At 39.8% G+C, this 20533-nt stretch overlaps 1 protein-coding gene across 5 annotated transcripts in view; it reads left to right on the top strand.

Annotated features, from left to right (window-relative positions):
* Positions 1 to 20533, top strand: part of LOC111223196 (focal adhesion kinase 1-like) — a 73308-nt gene that overhangs the window by 10752 nt on the left and 42023 nt on the right. For all 5 annotated transcript variants that reach the window (XR_002665162.1, XM_022747250.1, XM_022747249.1 and 2 more), the window contains exons 2-8: positions 6075 to 6101; positions 12382 to 12626; positions 14250 to 14419; positions 15940 to 16027; positions 16272 to 16351; positions 16816 to 16878; positions 18891 to 18945. Coding sequence is in view for 4 of the 5 variants with exons in the window: in XM_022747250.1 (XP_022602971.1) it covers positions 12426 to 12626; positions 14250 to 14419; positions 15940 to 16027; positions 16272 to 16351; positions 16816 to 16878; positions 18891 to 18945 (657 nt within the window). In the remaining variant the exon portion in view is untranslated. The remainder of the gene's footprint in view (positions 1 to 6074; positions 6102 to 12381; positions 12627 to 14249; positions 14420 to 15939; positions 16028 to 16271; positions 16352 to 16815; positions 16879 to 18890; positions 18946 to 20533) is intronic.

Here is a 20533-nt window from a genome sequence, read left to right as displayed (position 1 = left end):
TTGTGATGATGAGGAGATGGAGGAGGGTTGCAAAACTGTAAATACACTCACCTGCAAATATGAGAAATTTGTTGTTTTGTATCATTGTAAATTGAACATAATTGATTTTGGACTGTTGATCTCAGGAGGCAAGAATTTTGAAGTAAACTTGGGTAATGATAAACAGCAATAATAAACATTAATCGATAATGAAAGTTAGTTTCTGGCGGCCCTAAATGAAACCATTCCAGCATTTATCTGAGCATTTGATGCTCTATTACCTCTGTTATGGTGAAGGAGCTGTGTGTATAAGAAGAAAGATGTAAGTGTTGGGTTGTCTATATGTAGGAGGCTTCAACTTCAAGTGTGCATGTGCAGTGATGATGGGGGGTAGCGCTGCCTGTGTGTACTTATGTGTGTAATTTTGTGTGTGTGTGTGTGTGTGTGTGGGGGAGGCAGTGTGTGTGAGAGAGAGATGATGTGTGTCAAATTAGTAGGTTGTGTTTGAATGCAAGCGCACATCTTTATGTACAGTGTTTCCGATTTGGCTTCGTGTGAAGGTGTTGGTGTGTATTTTTGTGTGCTCTGGGTACATTTGCGCATGTGTATATATGTGTGTGTTGTTTGTAATTGTAAGCATGAAGTAACAATCCCCCTGCAGCGTTTTGTTTCTAGGTTAGATCATTTATATTTCAGTGTGTTTTAATATTTCGATCTTGGTTTATAATTGATGGAGATTTGCTAAACAAGAGGCAGAGCTTGCAGCTCCCCTCCTACACATACACACACACACACACACACTCGAGACTGCACCTTTACCTGCCTTACATTCAAGCAATTTACTGTAGCTGACACTCAGATGTGATATTGATCCTGTGATTGGCAGAGGGCTATAAGCCACAGATAAAAGTGTATCTATAAAAAGTAAGCTCAAGTCAAGTTTATTTTATTTATATACCCTAAAATTACAAATTTGTCTCAGAGGGTTTTAGTATCTGTCAATCCTAAGAGCCTCGATCCAGATAAGGATCCATTCCACAAAAGTAAATAAGATTGTAATTGTACTTCAACATGTAAAGGTTTGGAATTGTTTGTGTTGTTATCCATTTTTAGCATAGTTAAATATACATGTTAGGATGCATTAGCGTAGCCTGGTACTACTCAACAACCAGTAAGGGTCTGCCTTCGTTGGCCAATGAGAATTGAAGATGAATTTTTAGCCTTGTAAACCTGTCCCCCAGTGTTTGCTCTCATATAAAATCAAAGAAGCATTCAATATTTAATATTACGTTTGATTTTCTTCTTACTCAAAAAAACATTTTCAGTGGTTAAGCAAGTGTAAATGTATGCTTTAACCCACAGCAGTGACTGCACGCTAATTTGGTGTTGGTAATGTCAGATGTGTTTTGATCTATTTAAAAAACAGAGACTGGCACCTTTGCGGAAAAAAAAAAAAATTAGAGCTTAAGCTATCTCACCCATTAATTCATCCTCAATCTGTTGTGTTGAATTATACATAGCGTATCTGGTCTGAGTGTGATACCTTAACATGCGTGCTGCCCCAGTAAGCCAGTTAGCTTTATCACTGCACCTGAACTATACACACTTGAGTGGATGTGTGTGTCACAGTGTGTGCGCTTTTGCAGATAAATGTGTATGATCAGTCATGCGTTTACGTGACCTTATTATGTTGCATGAATGTAGGACTTATCTGGAATATGCATCGTGTGTGTGTGTGTGTGTGTGTGTGTGTGTGTGTGTGTGTGTGTGTGTGTGTGTGTGTGTGTGTGTGCGTGCAGTGCATTTTATTGTCTGTTAGTGTTGGGTTTGGAATAATTGCTTGCTGTTTATCTGAATGTGAATAATGACATAAGAAAATGCACATGTGCTTCTGTTTGAACACATTACCTATACAGCTCACCATGGCAGTGTTTTTAGTGTTTTTCACTCTAAATCGAGTCATTGGAAATACTCACTTGTCCTGCATCATATAAAATTATTTCTGCCTCCATTGTGTAAAACATATTATGGGTCACAATCAAAGTCTAAACTGAGCTTAAAGCCTACGCAAGTATATTTTCAAGGACAAAACATTGCTTGTGTGTGTGTGTGTTGTTCTGCACATTCGCCTGTGTGTGTGTGACTGGCAGGTGTGATTGGTGCCTCAGGCATTATGTTGTTGCATCGTAAGACTGCACGCTCCAGTAACACCCCATTGTCCAGAGGGTCAAGACACACACACACACACACACACGTGAGCGTGTGCCAGCTCAGCTTGAGGGTTAACCATTAAACACTGAGCATTGAGTCAGAACAGCTGACTGCTCTCCTCAAGTTGAATCAGTTGATTCTAGGAGAAGTGCTTTATTTTTTGTGGGAAAAGAACATCTGTCTCTGTTTCTCCTCAGTTTGATCTGTCACTGCTGCATCGAGCTGCACTGTTTTGTTATTTTGTTCTAACTTTTACTTGTGTTGAGCCAACATGACAGCTGCTTCAGCCATTCCAGTATATATATATATATATATATATATATATAGATAGATTCAAAACACCTGATTCCAGTATACTGCCTGAACTTGCAAAAATCCAAGATAGAAATATACGATGGAAGCTGTCACTGAAAAAAAACCCCATCTGGTTATAATGTTAAAGCACAAGCATTTTGTTCTAATAACATTCATTTCATTGTGATGATGGGAATTTGCTTCTTAATTGAGCACAGATTTTTAATTTCTTGTTTTTTAATATTGTGTTAAGCACATAAAAAAAAAAAAAAAAAACTTGCTTTCAATTTGAGAGGGTTTTGATTTTCATCTCAGTTACTAACCTCTCGCTCAAACTATGATTTCTGGTGAACTACTGATCTGAGACCAGTTGTTTAAACATCACTTCATTGCAGACTCTCTCTTGATTGTTCTGTCTAATTACTGTTACCCAAAAACCTGTTGTTACCATGCAATTATACACAGCAGGCAGACATGGAGACTGTGTGGATGTGTCTGTGTCTGTGTGTGCAGAGATATGTATCCGTCTGTAAAGGTGTGTATGATGTGTTTTTGGACTAGTGTGTACAGAATAACAACATCCACTTACTTATCTTTACAAATGCTGGCTCATTATGTCACGCCAGAGACACAGAGATGAAAGAAAACGTGTGTGTGTGAGTAGGTGTAGGTGTGTGCGCGCGTGTGTGTGTGTGTGCAAATTGGTAAGACCACCATGCAGCAATCAGAATGAACTGCTTTCAGATACAAAACAAAAACCTGAATCTAAAACATTTAGAGCAGTGGTAGAGCATTTATCCACATTTGTTTATTGGTTCTTCTCTCCTTATTTTTCTGCATTGAGACCTGTAATTCTGAGGGCAATTGTTTTGGCATAAGACGGACATTTTTTGTGCTGCCTGAGCTCTTATATTTATTCTTCTTGCACTCCTACACAATAGCTTGTGTAGGTCACGAACTCAGAGTAAGAAAACATTTGTAGTTACTGAGAGAGCATTGTTCATTGAATTTATCTTCAGCATTTCTTATAATTATATACAAATGCATTTCTATAAAAAACTATGAGATGAATCCTTGCTGCTCCTCTCGTCTCGTTTCTCATCCTTGACAACAGCTTGAGGAGCAGGTGTTTTGGGCTGCCTGCCAGTGTGAAGGGTGTGTGTGTGTGTGTGTGTGTGTGTGTGTGTGTGTGTGTGTGTGTGTGTGTGTGTGTGTGTGTGTGTTTTATTTACCTGCAGTGGGGACTGTTAAACAGACTGGTATGTAATTAGCACCATGCTAGTTCTCCTGCAGGATATTCCATGGAGAAAAAAAATCACATAGTGAGCTATAGTTAACACCTTTCAACCCAGAGTTGCTAATGATTTAAATCAATAAAGTGTATGACATTAAAAACAAGGCAAAGGAACTGTTGTAAAAGAAGAAATGAAAAATCAAGGTTGAAAATGTGAGTCTCTAAAATGTGTTTTAACTATTAATTTGTATAAAGATTGCAGTCTTTTTTCCAGTTCCTCAGGTGCTGTTTAATCTTGTTTCTCAGACAAGAACAAGCCATAGTCTCCTATGCTTTTTAGTCTAGACAGCAACAGCACCAGCATGGCTGCAGATCTCAGGCTACATAGCACTTAACCTATACTGATGAGAGAGACAGGGGCAGACACACAGAGTGAGCATCCATGAGACAGATGGTGTGGGTAAGTTTTAGATCTATCTAGATGTCATTATAGACACTTTAAGACAGACTGTCATTATCCAGATCAGATCATTGTTCAGATCAGTTTACCATGGTCCATTTTAGCCGCTTAGTAATGGATATAGGTTAGTCATTTATTCTAAAGGAGCATTGGCTTTGGCTTAATATTAAAGGTATAATTAGGCTTGGGCCGATATTTGATAATACTGTGTATCGAGATATTTCTGGCGATATGTGATATTTTTCATAATATTGATTTGCAATATTTGCAGTTCTGCTCCACTGCAGAGTCCGCCCCTTATTTCACTGCTTTGCTTACTGTACATTTGGACAAATAAAACTTTGAACTGCTGTTCAGTGGCAGCATCGCTTATACTTGAAACTTACAATATACAGTAATATGATTATATATTATTCAAAAATAACACCTGAAACAAAATTCAACAATGTCATTATATTATAAAGCCACCTCTATCTTGCAGAAATATATAAGTTGTCTCATAAACCAACTTGTTATGAAGGATGTATTTGCAAAGAGGGAAGTTGGTAAGCTCTTGGATTGTCAATAGTTGTCTTCCTGTATTGATGAATCCCTGCTACCATACATGTACACACACACACTTCACACTTAGGGTCCTAGTTTTGTATTACAAAGGGTTTGTAGATAATAATACAGACACACACACACACACACATACACACATACACATACACACACACACACACACACCATGAGTCACCTTACTGGCATTTCCTTTCTCTGTGTGGGTTTTCTCCTTACCATTACATCATCTTTGTTGACATCCCTTGCTGTCAAATCACCCCCTATATATATGTGTGTGTGTGTGTGTGTGTGCACATGAATGCATGTGTGTGCTTACCCAGTGTATATTTGTGTGTACATCAGGGGGTCTAAAGCACTTAGGCACTTATCCTCCTGACCTCCTCCTACATACAGCCCTATCACTGCTCTAACTGGGTGTCAGGTTCTCAAAAGGCTTCTCCTGAGCTTCCTGTGAGAGTATGGGAGCTGTAGTGTCGATACAGTGTAGTGTACCTAGCCACTCAATAATAGGGTAGGACTGCCATGTCTACTTTCAACTTACTAACCAATGAGTATTTATAGCCTTTAAACATGTTTTCTCTTCACATGTTTTATTTAGTATGCGTATTAATTCATTATAAATAAAGTGGAATTGGACACATGCTTTTACAGTGCAACATGATTATGCTTAGTTTGAGAAATATACAGTAATAGTCACCTTCAATAGTCACTCAGATTTTGCAGTCATCACAGCCTTGTGGGCGTTTTAGAAAAACTATGATGCACATTAATCTAGAAGCCAAAGAAACACGTTCCAGCATTAATACTGTGGATTTTATACTGTTGTGCTCAAAGACTTACACTTGGTTGTGTTTACTGTGTAAACTGTTGTAGTTTTCCACCCGACAAAGGCAAGAAGGTCGAATGACCTGAAGTCCAGTCAGTGTAACGTCTCCATCTCACAGCTGCTAAGCATGAACCCATGAACAATAAACCTGTTCCTCGGCATTTTGCAATTAGCTTTTTAAACCAAAGCTTCGGCCCCAGCTCTCAGGGGTGGGGGTAAATTATGTTACAATGGGATATTGATTTTAGAAGCAATCCATCAATATCCGGTTGAAATGTCAACACGAAATTGATTGATTTTTAAGCTATTTAATTTGGCAAGTGTCATGGAGCTGGCACTGGCATCCCCTCAGTAATTCACATTCAGTAACTGAACTGAGAACACCTGCTGTTGGACTTAATTTGATAAACTTCAGTTACATTTTTGTTCTGAATGGCTGATTTCTTAATGCAGTACCACATAATTAAACAAACCAGCTAACTCTGTTATTTCTGTTTGTCTTTCAGATATTTCCAGGATTGCTTACTACACAGGTGAGTAGCTGAACTTCAAACACCTGCTTCAGCATTCAGCTGCTTCATTAATTCATACACAGTTTGCACCTCTAAATAAGTGTGGTTAGGACAACAAAAGGGGTCCATAAAAAGGAATGGATGAGGAATATTAGCATGAAAGTGTCAAACAATGTCCCGGTCGTCATTAAATTGAAGTTGGCTCAGCTGTCATGGAGTTGGCTTCGTTGGTTCATAAGTTCATAAGTTCATAAGTTCCATACTTAGTCACATAAAAAACTAAGCCAATTCCAGGACAGCTAAGCAGACTTTTGATTTGATTTCATTTAATTTGAGCTGCTGTTCAAATAATCCAACAGACTGTAACATGCCGTGGGCTAAGTGCCTGCTGTAGTCCAAGTAATAGTAGTTCACTTTGAGAGCGGGTAAAATGGTAACATGAGTCAAAATAAAAAGAGAAGGGAAAGAGCTTATAAATTGCACGTGTGGTTAGAATATGTGTTGCTTTTGTTTGAATTTATGTTGACATCCTCTTGTGAGAACTGATGAAATATTCTCAGGACTTAGAGGTGCTGAGGATTTATGTTTGTACAAACGAGATCTTGTAATTGCACATATTTATGAATCATAATTGTGAGTGCATTAGACAGATAAACAAGAGAGAAAACAGACAGTGGGACTATCTGTCTGTGTGTGTGTTGATCTCATTAGTGCAGACAGGAATGAAGGAAAGAGTGAACATCGCTCTAGTTGAGAGTTTGTGTGACTAATTGTAATCTTCACACTGTGGATAATACAAACAAAATATATTCCTGTAAAGACAGTTGTGAGTCTTGGTTTAGCTTCTATAACCTGAGGGTGAAAATTTGTTTTCTTTTGTGTTACTGAGATGAATAAAGCAGGGGAGCATATTCATGTATCATGGCACCGTGCCCTGAAAGCATGCCTTTCTGGCCAGTTATATCAGATGAATTAAGTTGCCAGCTGCCAGCTATTGTAAATATCAAAAGCCGTAAATCCTGTTGACCTTTTGACCCAAACCACAATACAGTTGGAGCACTATCTAAAATTTTGCTCCACAAATTAAAAGCATATCCACGGCTAAATGAGTGACTATACTCTAGTTACTATAAATACTTCAGACATTTTCCTCCTTTCTCAGCAGCATACTGTATCATCCACTGTAAGTGTGTCTCACAGTACCTGTTGGCAGCTGTGAGGAAGCAAGACAATAACAATGGAATTTTCTTGACAGGATGTTTCAAGGGTAACACCAGTGTGTGTGGTAGTTTTTTTTTTGGTTTTGTTAGCTTAATTAAAAGAAGTAAGTTTATGTTTCGTTCCTTCGGGCTTTAGTTAGTCATTCTCAGGCTTGGTGTCTTCATAACTGCAGTCATTACACAGTCTTTTAAATGGTTTGTTCAGATACTTCTTGTTTGACCAACGGTTTATCTGTCTGTTAATTTATTCGATGAGCAAGGCCAGGGGGCATGCTTGCATTGTAATCAGTGCATGTAATGTGTAGAGCTCGGAGATCATGTGAAACTGATGATACAACAACAATTACTTGACACAGACACAGGAGGAAAGATAAATTACTTCTTACAAGGTAGAGAAGCACATGAATCTTGCCTTGCAAACGTCACTTCCACATCCATGTGTGCTGATTTGGTCCTAATTACAACCTCATCACAGTATTACAAATTGATAGATGGGACTTTACAGTGGGCTTTGTTAGTAGTCATTGGGCTGTGACTCTAAATGTCAGCGGTTTTCTATTTTACCTTTGACTTGCTAGTATAAAAAAAACCCACAAAAATTTGAGATTGTGACATTTAGTCCTGACAGAGCCAGCAGCAGAAGAGTAATGTTGCTGTGAGGAGCCATGTAGATTACAAGCAGGAAAAAAAAAAACTGTTTGCATTTATGAGGTAAAATACGTTTGTAATTCAAACAGCCTTTGGATTTTAACTTCAAGGCATGGATGCGAACACACTGATTGTTCACTGATAAAAACATATGCAAGGATGCATCAAAGTAGCTATTACAGTTCAGAGGTTCACCTGCACCTTTCAGATGTTATTTGCATTTAGTAGAGTGTGAGTGCTGTGTTTTCCTCCCCTGCCAAAATAATTATGTGTTCAAAAACACACAGCAAGATAGAAATAGAGAAAGAGACTTTGGCTCAGTCCCAAAAGAGCGCTTCCCATTCATGGCAGCATCCGGCCCTCTGACAAAAGGCTTTCAATAGTCTACACACATGCGCACTCAGACTCAGACTCACACACACACACACACACACGCTCCCCCTGCTCCCACCAGATTTTCATAACAATGGCCAATGCCTGAGATGGAGCACAAATTAAAGGAAACCTGCACGTGCACACACATGCAAACGCGCATATGCAAGACACTGTTCAGCAAGCTTATCTGGAACACAATGAAACAATAAGATTTCAAGTTTCTGTGACTTTACTGTGTGTGTTAGAGAACTTTCTTTGTGTTCAGTAAGACGTTGAGGTCCATTCGGTTCTTCAGCTGAGGATGTGTTCAGCCATATAAATGTCCGTTTGATTAATGGCGGCTGGCATCTGGTTAGCAATAACACTCACAGCAATAGGTGCCACTTGCTCAAGGGTATTGAAGGGGTATTGAGTGCTCTGAGAGATAGTAAAGAAAGTAGCATGACCCCCATAGTACAAGGTGAATGACTTTAAATGTGCAGTACACAGTATGATTGATTGAGACCTTGTGGTTTGGAAGTGGATTGGTTTGCATATTGCTGGCAGCTGCTAGTTTACATGCTGGGCACAGTCAGGGCAACGTCTGTGTTGTCTTCTCTTCTCTTCTCTTCTTTTTTTTCCTTCTTCTTTATTTATTTTAGAAAAGAGAATGTGCATGTTTAGGTAATCTATCATATCTGGGTTGGCATGTACACCATGAGCTGCAACTGTCGACTTCTTTTCTTTATCAGTTATATCACCGATTAATCATATGGTCTATATAATGTCAGAAAACAGTGAGAAATGCCTGTTATAATTGCCCAAAAACCAAGGTCATGTATTCAAATTCAGCTTGTTTTATTTCCTCAATAGTTAAAATCATAAATATAATCAGTTCCCAGTCACATATGACAAAGACTGAAGAAGCTGCAACCAGAGAATATGTGGAATTTTTGCTTGAGAAATGACAAAAATGGTTAATTAGTTATTAAAATAGTTTATCGACGAATTGTTGCAGCTCTAATTTGGACTGTAAGAAAGTTTATGGTTTTGGGACAACTTACCTTAGAGTTGACCGTGGTTAATATGAAACAGTGGACAGCAGGGAGATATTCAGCTTTGAATGTGCTTTTGATTCAATGTAGGGTACAGTGGGAGATAATGGAGATGATGATAACTGTTTCTGTCCTGCTTTCACTTTTCACTTTGGTCTAAAGTGAATGAAATAGATGTCTGTGCTTAAAAGAGCAACGTTAATATTAGTTCTCTATAAGGGCTGTTTGGAGATCAGCTTCATAAACAGAAGTGGGAGGGGTTTCTAATGAATGGAAGAGACAGGATTAGCATATTAATAGGTTCTAGCTCCTCCTGCTCCTCCAGTAGCCCTCTCTCAAACTCTCTCCTTCCCCACTCCACTCTTTCAGTTGTGCTGCCCTGTCCTCCTTTTCCTCTCATTCAACTTGAAACAATTGCTGCGTTTCTCTCTCTCTCGCTCTCTCTGTCCCACTGTCTCTGTTTCCTTTGTTTTTCTGGCTACCTCTTTTCTCTTGCTGTCTGTTTCCAAGAGAAAAGGATAACTTTCTGTTTGTTTCTCACTGAGCACAGTAATTGTCTCTCCTTCTTTGTGACCACTTACTTGAACTTTTGCCAGAGGAGCAGTCTTCTCACCATCGCAGGATCCCGAATCCTCTCCTGGGCGACAGTCGCTTCACACTTCCACGGCAACTGTGTAACTACGGAGTACAGGCATGGGGCAGAAATCAGGCAAAAAACAAACAGTGTTGTCATCAGAGAGGCGCCACTGAGGAGTAATTCAGAAGTGGACAGAAAAAGAGGAGAAGAGAAGTGTGTGGATGAAAGTAACTTCACGTCTCTGAGGATTTTTCTGACTTCTGACTGCAGATAACAGGAAAAGATTAAGAAGACAAAACTTAACAAAGCAGAAACTTTTCGAAGAATGGGGATTTTTTACGTTTTCCCCGTTGATTTTTTTTCTGTAGCATTGTCTTTACAAAGTGTCGACAGACCAGAAGATTGGCCTTTTTGAGGATTTCTGCCTCTGGAAGAAGAAACTGTTGGTTAACGAAGCTGTTGACAAAAGTTGGAGATAAAGATTTCTACCTTGGGGACTGAGTGTTTGTGTGTCTGTGTGTAGTGTGTGTATCAGCGTTATGTGAGAGTGTTCTTGCAGTTGTGTCAGGACCTCACTGTGTTTATTTATGTAACTTCTGTACACAAGAAGTTCACAGAGTGTGATGCGTGGTTGTGAAGCTGCAAGCTGTCTATCTGTCCTCAGCGCAGACAGACACAGGGAGGGACAAACATGTGTGTCCATGGAAACGAGTGGCTGTAGCCCCTTCCCCATGTGTTGGGACAGAGGTATGAATGAAAGCTCCTTTGCACACACACAGAAACACGCACAGGTAGCATGAAGCCCTTCCACAGAGTGACATCTGACTCCATGGGAACTGACTTGGTGGACTGCCAAAACTGCCGTTGCTCTGCAGAACGTGTGTGTGTGTGTGTGTGTGTGTGAGAGACAAGGAGATGTAGGTTTAAGTGCTGAAAGCCAGCAGAGTGACTTGTCAACAAAGGTCATTACCACTTGAAATTGGCAGAGTAATATGGGTGCACATTTTTATCTAACTGTGATATATCCCTCAGCAACTTTACAGTCTTTCCTCTGAGGTGTGTGGATTGTGTGCGCCGATGTGCCTGTGTGGTCGTGTGTTGGATGTGTCTGAGTGTGTGTGTGTGTGTGTGTGTGTGTGTGTGTGTGTGTGTTTGTTTGTGTGTGTGTGCTTGTGTGTGTGTGTGTGTGTGTGTGTGCTTGTGTGCGTTCTCTCAGGTGTAATTACCTGCTAGAACATATCAATTTTCCTTTAATGGAGGAGAGGGGAGAAGCACAGGAAGAAAGGGAAGCAGAAATATAGAGAGTGAAAAGAGATCTCAGTATCTTTCTCTCCACAGTGCCATGGCTACAATAGCTCACATGCACAAAAACACACACACACATCTAACATTCGGAGGTAGTTCTTGTTGGACATCCCCAGATGAAGTTACAATGAAATTCCAGGAAGTGTGTCAATGTCAGGACTTCTTATTCAGGAAAAACGTCAGCCTGAGGTGCATTGTCCTCTTTCTGTTACAGACACGAGTCTCACACACTGAGCCTTGACCCCGACTACACATCTGTCTTTTTTATTTCTCTCCCCGGTATCTCATTTGTTCAGTGTTTTTCATCTTGCCGAAGTATGTCGTGTCAGGAACAGGCATTTTCTGAGCAAGGTTTCTTTCAAGTATGAGAGTAGCAGGACTGCAGTCCACAATGTTGCAAGTGCATCAAACAGGGAGGAGAAGAAAATATGCAGCATCAGCTATTTCACTGGCCAAGCTAGAGCTGAAGCAAGAGTTCATTTGCAACTATTTTGATAGTGGATTAATTGAACATCACCTTTATTGTCAGGTGAAATTACACCACCCATCATGTTCCACATAATTTCATGCAAATTGATTTTGAACTGGATGTTAACATGATTAATGATATAAAAGTGGCTCAATATTCCCTTTCTCCTAGAGTTGTTCATGTTTAGCCTTGGTGTCTTTTTTTTTTAAGTAGGTTTGATGAAGTTTGTATTTGTGCTGCTACCACGTGGAGTTGCAGAAACTGAATGTTTCAACCATATATCCAGCACTTTCTTAGCTTTGACCTCTCTGCTGTAACAGAAATGATATGCTGATTAATCCATTATCAGAATAGTTACTGATTCATTTTCTGTTGATCAACTAAATTATTAATAATTTGAGTCTGTTGATTGGATAAAACAAGATATCTGAAGATGTCACCTTGGCCTCTGCAAAACGATTAATCAAGAAAACAACCAGCAGTTGATCAATTGTTAATGAAAACAAAGTCTTTAGGTGAAGCCCTCCTCTGCTCACACGCTAGATGATTTGACTGGTTGAGAAAATATGAGAAGGGGTTTAGAAGTTCAAGAATCTCCTTCACTTTCCTCTGATACAACTCTTCATTCTTCCTCATTTCTCTGACCTCGGACTTGCTCTCCTCTCCCCCACAGAATATGACAGACACTTAGCAGCTGCAGTGTCAGCAGGGAAAACCATGGCGACAGCCTACCTGGACCCCAACCTGAATCATACCCTCCTGGGAGGCGCCAAGTCACGGCTGAGCGCAGGGGGGTCAGACCGAACCATGGCCGGCTCCGTGGACAGGGTTCTCAAAGTCTTCCATCACTTTGAGACCAACACTGAGAACAGTTGCTGGTCGTCCAATATCAGATATGGAGATGCCACTGATGTCAGGGTAAGAAGAGACACACGCTGAATGTGCAAAGGGGTCAAAAATGGGTCACAGGTATACATCTTAATTTTTTTTAAAAGAGGCTCAGTAATTTCCTAAAACAGAAAGAGACTGTAGTTATTTCCAAACATAACTCAAACAGGAATAATGAGCATTTGTTGGCAACTATTTTCAGCCACATTTGGTATTTTAGTGAGTATTTTGAGCAACAGGACGGTGTACGTGGGAATGACAATAACACACAATAAATTGCAGTGGTCATGTTCATGATAAAGAAGGAACATGTCACCCACTGCAACAATGTAGTTTATTAAAGTGCTTTTAATAGATTTTGGACAGCACTCGAGTTCTGCGGAAAAGTTGAATAAGATTTATTAGGCTTTGGTCACACTGGCAATAATAGTTAGTAGAATCAGTTCATTGCTGGTTTTACTCTTTTCTTGTTTTTTCTTAAGTCAATAACAACTAAAGAAACAACACAATCATACTTCTAGCACAAACTTTGTTAATTATTATGTGCAACAAGTCTTTATGTGGCCGTACAAAATGTGCATGTTACTTATTTTCTCCATTTTGTGATGCAGTTTTACTCATTCATGGGATTTTGTTGACAGTAAGAATAATACAGAATATTGCAAGCTGTATTTTACTACAACTAAACATTATAACCTTCATGGTGGTGATATTTGTCAGTGTCATTGCAGCTATGTAGCTATGTCATTGCATTGTATAATCGTGTTCATATACTCTTTGCACCTACTATATGTTGCAGTTTACCCCCAGCAGCAGTTTTATAGGTGGATTTTTGCTATTTGTCCTTAGCTCAAGGTCCTAGCTGTCTGCTCTGATAAAGGACACTCAGCACTATGAGAATATTTTGCTTGCAAATACGTGTTACCTCAGGACACCATCTGTGTGTTTGTGTATATGTGTGTGTACCATTCTAGGTTTACTTAACAGTATGCTTTTAGATGCACTCCCATGAGGCAGAAAGTGCTCAGTGCTGGTCAAACTTTAGTGGTCATACAGAACACGTCACTGCAGATATCCATCTTCTCTCCTCTCCTCTCCTCTCCTCTCCTCTCCTCTCCTCTCCTCTCCTCTCCTCCCATCACTCTCTCCTTCAGTATCTGGGTCAGACCCCCTAGCGTTTTACATGGCAACACACATGGTTCTCTGAGCATTATCATGCGCGTGTGTATGATGTCTGTCAACTTGTTTGGGTGGGAATGTCATATTAAATCACTTGGAATCACTTGGAATCACCTACATACACACATACACATGGATAGACATGGATAGCCTCATTGACCTGATACAAAATGCCAGACGTAAACATTAGCACAGTTGGCAGACTGATGTCTTTATAGAGGTTTTTGTCCACTGGGCATCTCTGTTTTATTTAATAGTCACCACACACTTATGCGTACTTTGGACCACTTTAACTAGGACAGTACCACTGTAGATAAAGGGGAAAAGGCTTCATAATTTTAATTTCATTTAGTCTAATACTCCATCGCTAAATGTAATATCTGCAGAATGTATACTTTGTATGTGACTGTGCAGGACAAGTGAGTAAAAAAAAAAAAGTATATCACAATAAAATTGTTCACTCTTTGTGTCCAGGGAATCATCCAGAAAATTCTGGACATCCACAAAGTGCGCTGGACGTCTTGTTTTGGCCTTCGTCTCAGCAACAGCCAGTCCAGAGACCAGTTGCACTGGCTCCACCCCGATATGGGCGTTTCCCATGTCAGAGAGAAATATGAACAGGCACGACCAAATGAGGAGTGGAGGTAAGAGAAGACAAGTGTTTGTGTGTGTGTGTGCTTCTCTCAAACACTCAATCAATCATCATTATGCAATACAAATGTAACATATTGAAGATTTGCTGAAGTGTAAATGCTGCACTCAGCGCTTCAAGTCTCAGATCAGACTGAGGTTGTAAGACGGTCACCTGAGGCGACAGGCAAAGACCAAAGAATAATAGATAACTGAGGGATGCAAGGTGCCAGTTACAGATGCTCCACAGAAGGATTTAGATGTTTTCTTGTTAAGGCTCGACATACTTTTTTTTTTAAAAGGTTTTTATTTCATATGTACTGTATTGCCAATTATATTGATCTTGTTTTTAGGTGCATGTCTTGCCATTGGCATTTTATTTATTAATTGATCAATTATATTCATATCGTCTTTTAATTAAGTAGTGAGACAGGCTCCTGAGCTACAGTAATGTCCTTTTGCAATATGAAAAAACTTGGTTACCCTTTGGGGATTAATGAAGTAATCTAAGCTAACCTCAAAAAGTTAATAGCAAGTGTGGTAGATGAGTTTTATCTGAGATTTTAGAGAACATTTTGATTCTCAGAAAGGTGCTTATATGCCCTTAATAAGCACCTTTTTGAAGAAAAGCTGTGAGGTTATACTTTATAAGTTTCCTGCCTTGGGTGCCTGCCTAGACATGATTTATTTGGCCTTGTAAATTCAGTCAATGTCACTGTTTCCCCACACAGCGAGCTGCAGCAGTCTGCCCTATTGTATACCAAAGTAGCAGAAGTGATTTATTTCAAACGGCGTCATGTAAAGTAGCGTGACCCGTCTGTCGTGTGGTGATTGGAGGCCTTGTGTGTGGTGCGGCGTTGTTGTGTTGGTTTGGCAGTTTGGATGTTAATGCACTGGTATGTGTTGCCTTTATTATGGTGGTCTTGGTGCTAATTCTATTGTGAGGTAGAGACCTTTTGAACTGTGGACATCAAGAGAGAGAGAGAGAACCAGATGCCCTCTTTGTCTAACCAATTCAACAACTCTTTCTGCCCCTGCTTCTACTCGGTCTTGTCATTTGCATTCTTGCATATTATCTTTTTCTTCTCCTCCTTATGTCTGTCTCTCCCCCCTCTTCCCCCAGTCAACTTCCTTCTCCTGCTCACCATCATGTCCTTATTCGTATCTCCTTTCCTCTCTTCTTCCTTGGCCTCTCTGGCACTGGCTTACTGCTGACTGTGCTTACTTATAATCATTAAAACTGGATTATGTTTTAAGTCATTTACAAAATAAACTAGTGGCTCATTGTACATGTTTAGTATTTAGTGTGAAGCTGGTATGTGCCCAAAGCATATTTGCCAAATTCAACAACTCAAACCGATTCATTCCACTGTTTTTACCTCATAAAAAACTTGTTCCAACAATTTTTTCCAGGCAATATAGAAGCTGCGAGTCTTAGCTAGTTTTTGATTTTCACTGTTTTTAAGTGGGAAAAATTGTGTTGGTGCAGCTCTGCATAACATATTCACTCTCCCTTTCTTCTTTTCCACTGTAGGTATGAATTAAGGATCCGGTATCTTCCAAAGGGCTTTATGCAGCAGTTTACAGAAGACAAACCTACACTCAACTACTTCTATCACCAGGTACTCACCCAGACACACAAACACTCGGAGGCACCCAGACACACAAACATATTTTATTTTCTGCCAGCAGCCAGCACTGAGACATATGGCATTGCTAGAAGACTGTGTGTGTTTTCCTTTGGGTAATCTAGGTCAGTGGGACTGTTTGTGTATTTGTGAGAGAGAGAGATGTCTTCCCATTTGTTTCTTGGAGAAAACATTTTTCTAATACACATATTTTGTGGTGTGTATTTGTGTCCTTCAGGTGAAGACTGACTACATGACGGAGATGGGGGATCAGGTGGAACAAGAAGTAGCTCTCAAACTGGGTTGTCTAGAAATCAGGTAAGATGTGCTCACAGTAGAGCCCAGTGACTCAAGTTCAGTGCTTCTGTTTACAGTGCACTGTGTCCATTTCTTTACGTGTTGCTGTCTATTTTCTTTTTATATCAAAAACTAAAAGGTTTGATCCCATCAGATATTCGTTTTTGTCACTTTGAAAGTTACTAAACTGGTGTATTCTTGCCTCAACTGGCCATTAATGGGTCGGTTTGAGTTGTTTTCTTCACCAGTGGAGTTGTTTCATAATAAAAAATCTGTGTCTACCCTTCAGCTACACTGATAATTCTTGCTAACACTTGTCAGTGTTTATTAATCATTATTATTATTATTCATTATTCAAAGCAACAGCTATTTATATGTCAGCTATAATTCCATTGTAGTGTGTCTTCTGTGCTGTGTATAAACAAAAGGAACAAGGGAATAAATTTTAATAAATTTTCTCTGTGTCCCACTGGTTTCAATTCCAGGAGGTTCTTTAAGGAGATGAGAGGAAACGCCCTGGATAAGAAATCCAACTATGAACTACTGGAGTAAGTATTTTCTTCTTGAGCAAAGTGCTGCAGCAGCACACAGCGAATCTGGCTGTACACTTTTTCTGCCACATCCTCCCTCTACCTGGGAACATGTTCTATAACCCTGCAGACATGCCAGCAAAATCACACAGTATAATTTGGTGCAGTGTTATGCCGTTCCTAGAAAAGTCTGGGAACATTTAAAAATCTGAAGGTTGTTCAGTTTTGTTGCAGTCCAACTGCGATTGAACACGTTTCATGCACTGGTGCAAAGAAAGTCAACAGTCTAGCTACATTTTTCATTTTCAAAACAGACTAAATCTTGACCGTGCTATTTGTATTCATTCACAGGACCACTTATTCATTTATGTTTAAAACTCATTCATTTTTGACTGGCTGCTCTGTCTGGTTTGCGCCCTGTGTCATTCCACTAACAGCTCCCTGCTAGATGGATGTCGATGAAGAACATTAACAAACTCCGGCCCTAACGAGGCTTGGCTCTAATGTGGTCTGATTCTAATGAGCTGCCCTCTTCCAGTACAGTCTTTCTTTCTGTCCATCAGCCTAACGAGCTCTCCAATTAACTGAGAAGAATGCACACTGTCTTTCCATTGAGATCTCTTTGTCTCTCTTTTTCGTCCCCTCAGTCCTTCTCTGTCTGTCTCTCTTCTCTATGCCCTCATCCTCTATTTTAGTTTGTTTTCTTCCTGTGTTATTGCTCTTTGTTTTGTCTCTCTCCCTTGCTGCATCTCTCTGTTGATTGGAAAAAGATGTTGTGTCTTGCATATTTTAAAGCAACAAGAGAAGGGAATGGAAAGTGCTGTTGGGGTTTTAATACACCAAGTTGACAGTTGGCCATCAGGGGCTGCTGGGCATGTGTTGAGCATTCATATACATTTTAATGTCTGACACTTTTGGCTCTAGCCTGCCCTTGACAAATCAGTGAGAGACCTGTTATTTTTGTTTCAGATTAACAAATAAATCATAAACATCGATTTATTAGCTCATTTTTTTTCACCCCTGCTTTAAGATTTTCTTTTTACAACAGCAAAAGACCAGAAGTAAACACTTTATTTTACGGGTCCATGATTTCCAAATACTTAATTTTTAAGTTAAGTTTTTTCCTTTATAATATGGAAATAGAAATGTCCTTGGAAGACACATAGTTTAAAAAAAAATCAATATTCATTCATTATTCAGTTATTGTTGGAAACTTCGAGACAAATGTACCTTTTTGCTTCCCTATGTTTTTTTTAAATGTGTTTTCCGCACATATATCATGTAGTAATATTGTATATTGTCTACCATTAGGCTAGTGGTAGTTTTTCTTCTGCTTTGCCTCACTGTTTGTTTTAGGAATACAAACTACTGACTAGTAATTTCCCTTTTATTTAGCCACAAAACATATGTTCATGTTGGTGATCAGCTGGCTGTAGTCCTTGTGGTTTACGAGCAAATGCAAAGCATTGAATCAGTCGGCCTTTGTCAGTGCTCGTTCTCTGTGATGATAATAATAGTTAGAGACTGATATATGACCTATGTTGGAGGAACAAGAGGGAGAAAGGATGATGTAAGTCCTGAGCCTGTGTCTCACTCTCTCTTTGCTCTTTCTCTCCTCCTCCCCCTGTACTTGTCTGTTCTCCAGAGGAGTTTGAGTCATTAGCTAGCTTCCTGTTTTAGCTCTGTTCATCTCTCTTTGTCTCTGTGGTCTCCCTCTTTGTACTCTTCCCTGCCTCTCTCTATCTCTCTATTTCTGTTTTCCCTCAACCCCGTCTCTTAGGAAAAGATGAGTAGTGCTCTGTAGTCAGGACTTAGTCATAGCCTTCTGTTTCTGTTTTCTGTTGCTTGTCTTCAGTTGCACGTCTGCCTCACTTGTATCTGTCTGTAGCTGTTGTTAGTAATTTTTCAGCAGAGGAAAAAATACGCTGCTGAGATCAGATAATGACAGAAGTGCTTTCCGATTAACATTCCTCAGTGTAATTACAGCACAATAAACATGCCTCTGTATTTCTCTCTTTCTCTCTTTACAGGAAAGATGTTGGTTTGAGGCGTTTTTTTCCAAAAGACCTGTTGGATTCAGTCAAGGTGAGAGTCCAGGAGTGAAAAATCTCCATATAAGTTATAAATTCATAATTTTCTCCTCTCGAAATATTTGTGGAAGAAATAGTTCAGTAAGAGGATTTGTGATTAAAACTTTGGTGTCCTGGTAGGGTAAGTAAGTCATGCTTCCTCCACACTCAGCAGCTGCTATCATACTGCTCCATCTGCCCTGCTGGAGTTACTCAGTTACCACAAGAAACAAAATCGTGTGGTTTTATAGGCAGCTCCCTCCTACAAGTGAAGGCTCCTCTGAACCAGTTTTTGAATGTGTTATTTGATGTGTTGTCAGACTCCGTCTGGTCTGGCTGACAACATGTGAAGCAGTCCAAGCTTTCATCCACTCTTGGATTCAGCATCCAAGAATTAGGCTGATTAAGAGAATGAATAGGAGAATAACATACTTTTATTGGAAAACCTACTGACATACTCTTTATAGATGAGGGTGATGAATATAGTTTTCAACATCCCTGTTCTGCAAGCTTCGCCCTTTAAAGGAACTATTTAACATTTTGAGAAATACCCACATTTACATTCTTGCAGGGAGCTAGATGATAAGAATGACATCACTCTCATGTCTGTCCAATAAATGTGAAGCAACAGCTACCAGCCTCTTAGCTTAGCTTAGCATAAAAAATGAAAACAGATTTTATTACCTTTGGTCAGAGAATCAACACAACTTGAACTTAGATTGAAACACTGTTGTTTCTTCAGTTTAACTGTATTATGAATTAGTATTAGGGGTTTCTACTGAAATGTGTTTCATGCTGATTTGTAGCAAATCTTCTGCACCCATTAGTCACATTGGTTGGGAGATGTGTTAAAATAGAATCTTTGACAGATTTTGATTGTGCATGTTTGTCTGTGATGGCTGGGTGCGCTTGCATAATGAACAGTGTCTGTGTCAGTGATAAATTTACGGCACGCGTTTAAGGGGAGTGTGTGTGTGTGTGTGTGTGTGTCTGTGTGTCTATGTGTGTGTGTGTGTGTGTGTGTGTGTGTGTGTGTGTGTGTGTGTGTGTGTGTGTCTGTGTGTCTGTGTGTCTGTGTGTGTCTGTGTGTAAAAAAGGCCAAGTGACCCGAAAAGGTCTTGATGTCAGCAGGCGGGCAGACAGATGCTCTGCAGAGGGAGAGACTCTGTGTGTGTGACCCTCAGGTCATGTTTAAATGACGTTACAATGAGGAGGGAGGGGGAGGCGACATTGTGCCCCCCCCCCCCCCTCCCCCCCGTCTGTTAAGCTCTGCTGACTCCGCCTTCATCAGCTGCCCAACTACCTTCTCTCCTCTCCTTTCCTCTCCTCCTTTCTCCCCTCCTTTCTGTCATTTTCTGCTGCTTTTGCAGACATGACATCAAACATTTGCCCTGAAGCCTGTTTTATAAGTCATGAAGATGCACACAGTGACACACATAACACACATATATGAGCAGTCAAACATCCAATAATTGCCCGATCTGACTTGATTGTAGATGTCTGGACTGATGCTGTAATTAAAGAATGGTTTATTGGATTATTAGTACAAAAAGAGAATGAGTAGAAGTATTAGTGACTTACATTTAATATCAGGAATTGTAGAG

The sequence above is a fragment of the Seriola dumerili genome, unplaced genomic scaffold, assembly GCF_002260705.1.
Source record: "Seriola dumerili isolate Sdu_G_001 unplaced genomic scaffold, Sdu_1.0 BDQW01000110.1, whole genome shotgun sequence".
NCBI lineage: Eukaryota > Metazoa > Chordata > Actinopteri > Carangiformes > Carangidae > Seriola > Seriola dumerili.
The sequence above is the reverse complement of the archived record's forward strand: the minus strand, read 5'-3'. Positions and strand labels throughout refer to the sequence as shown.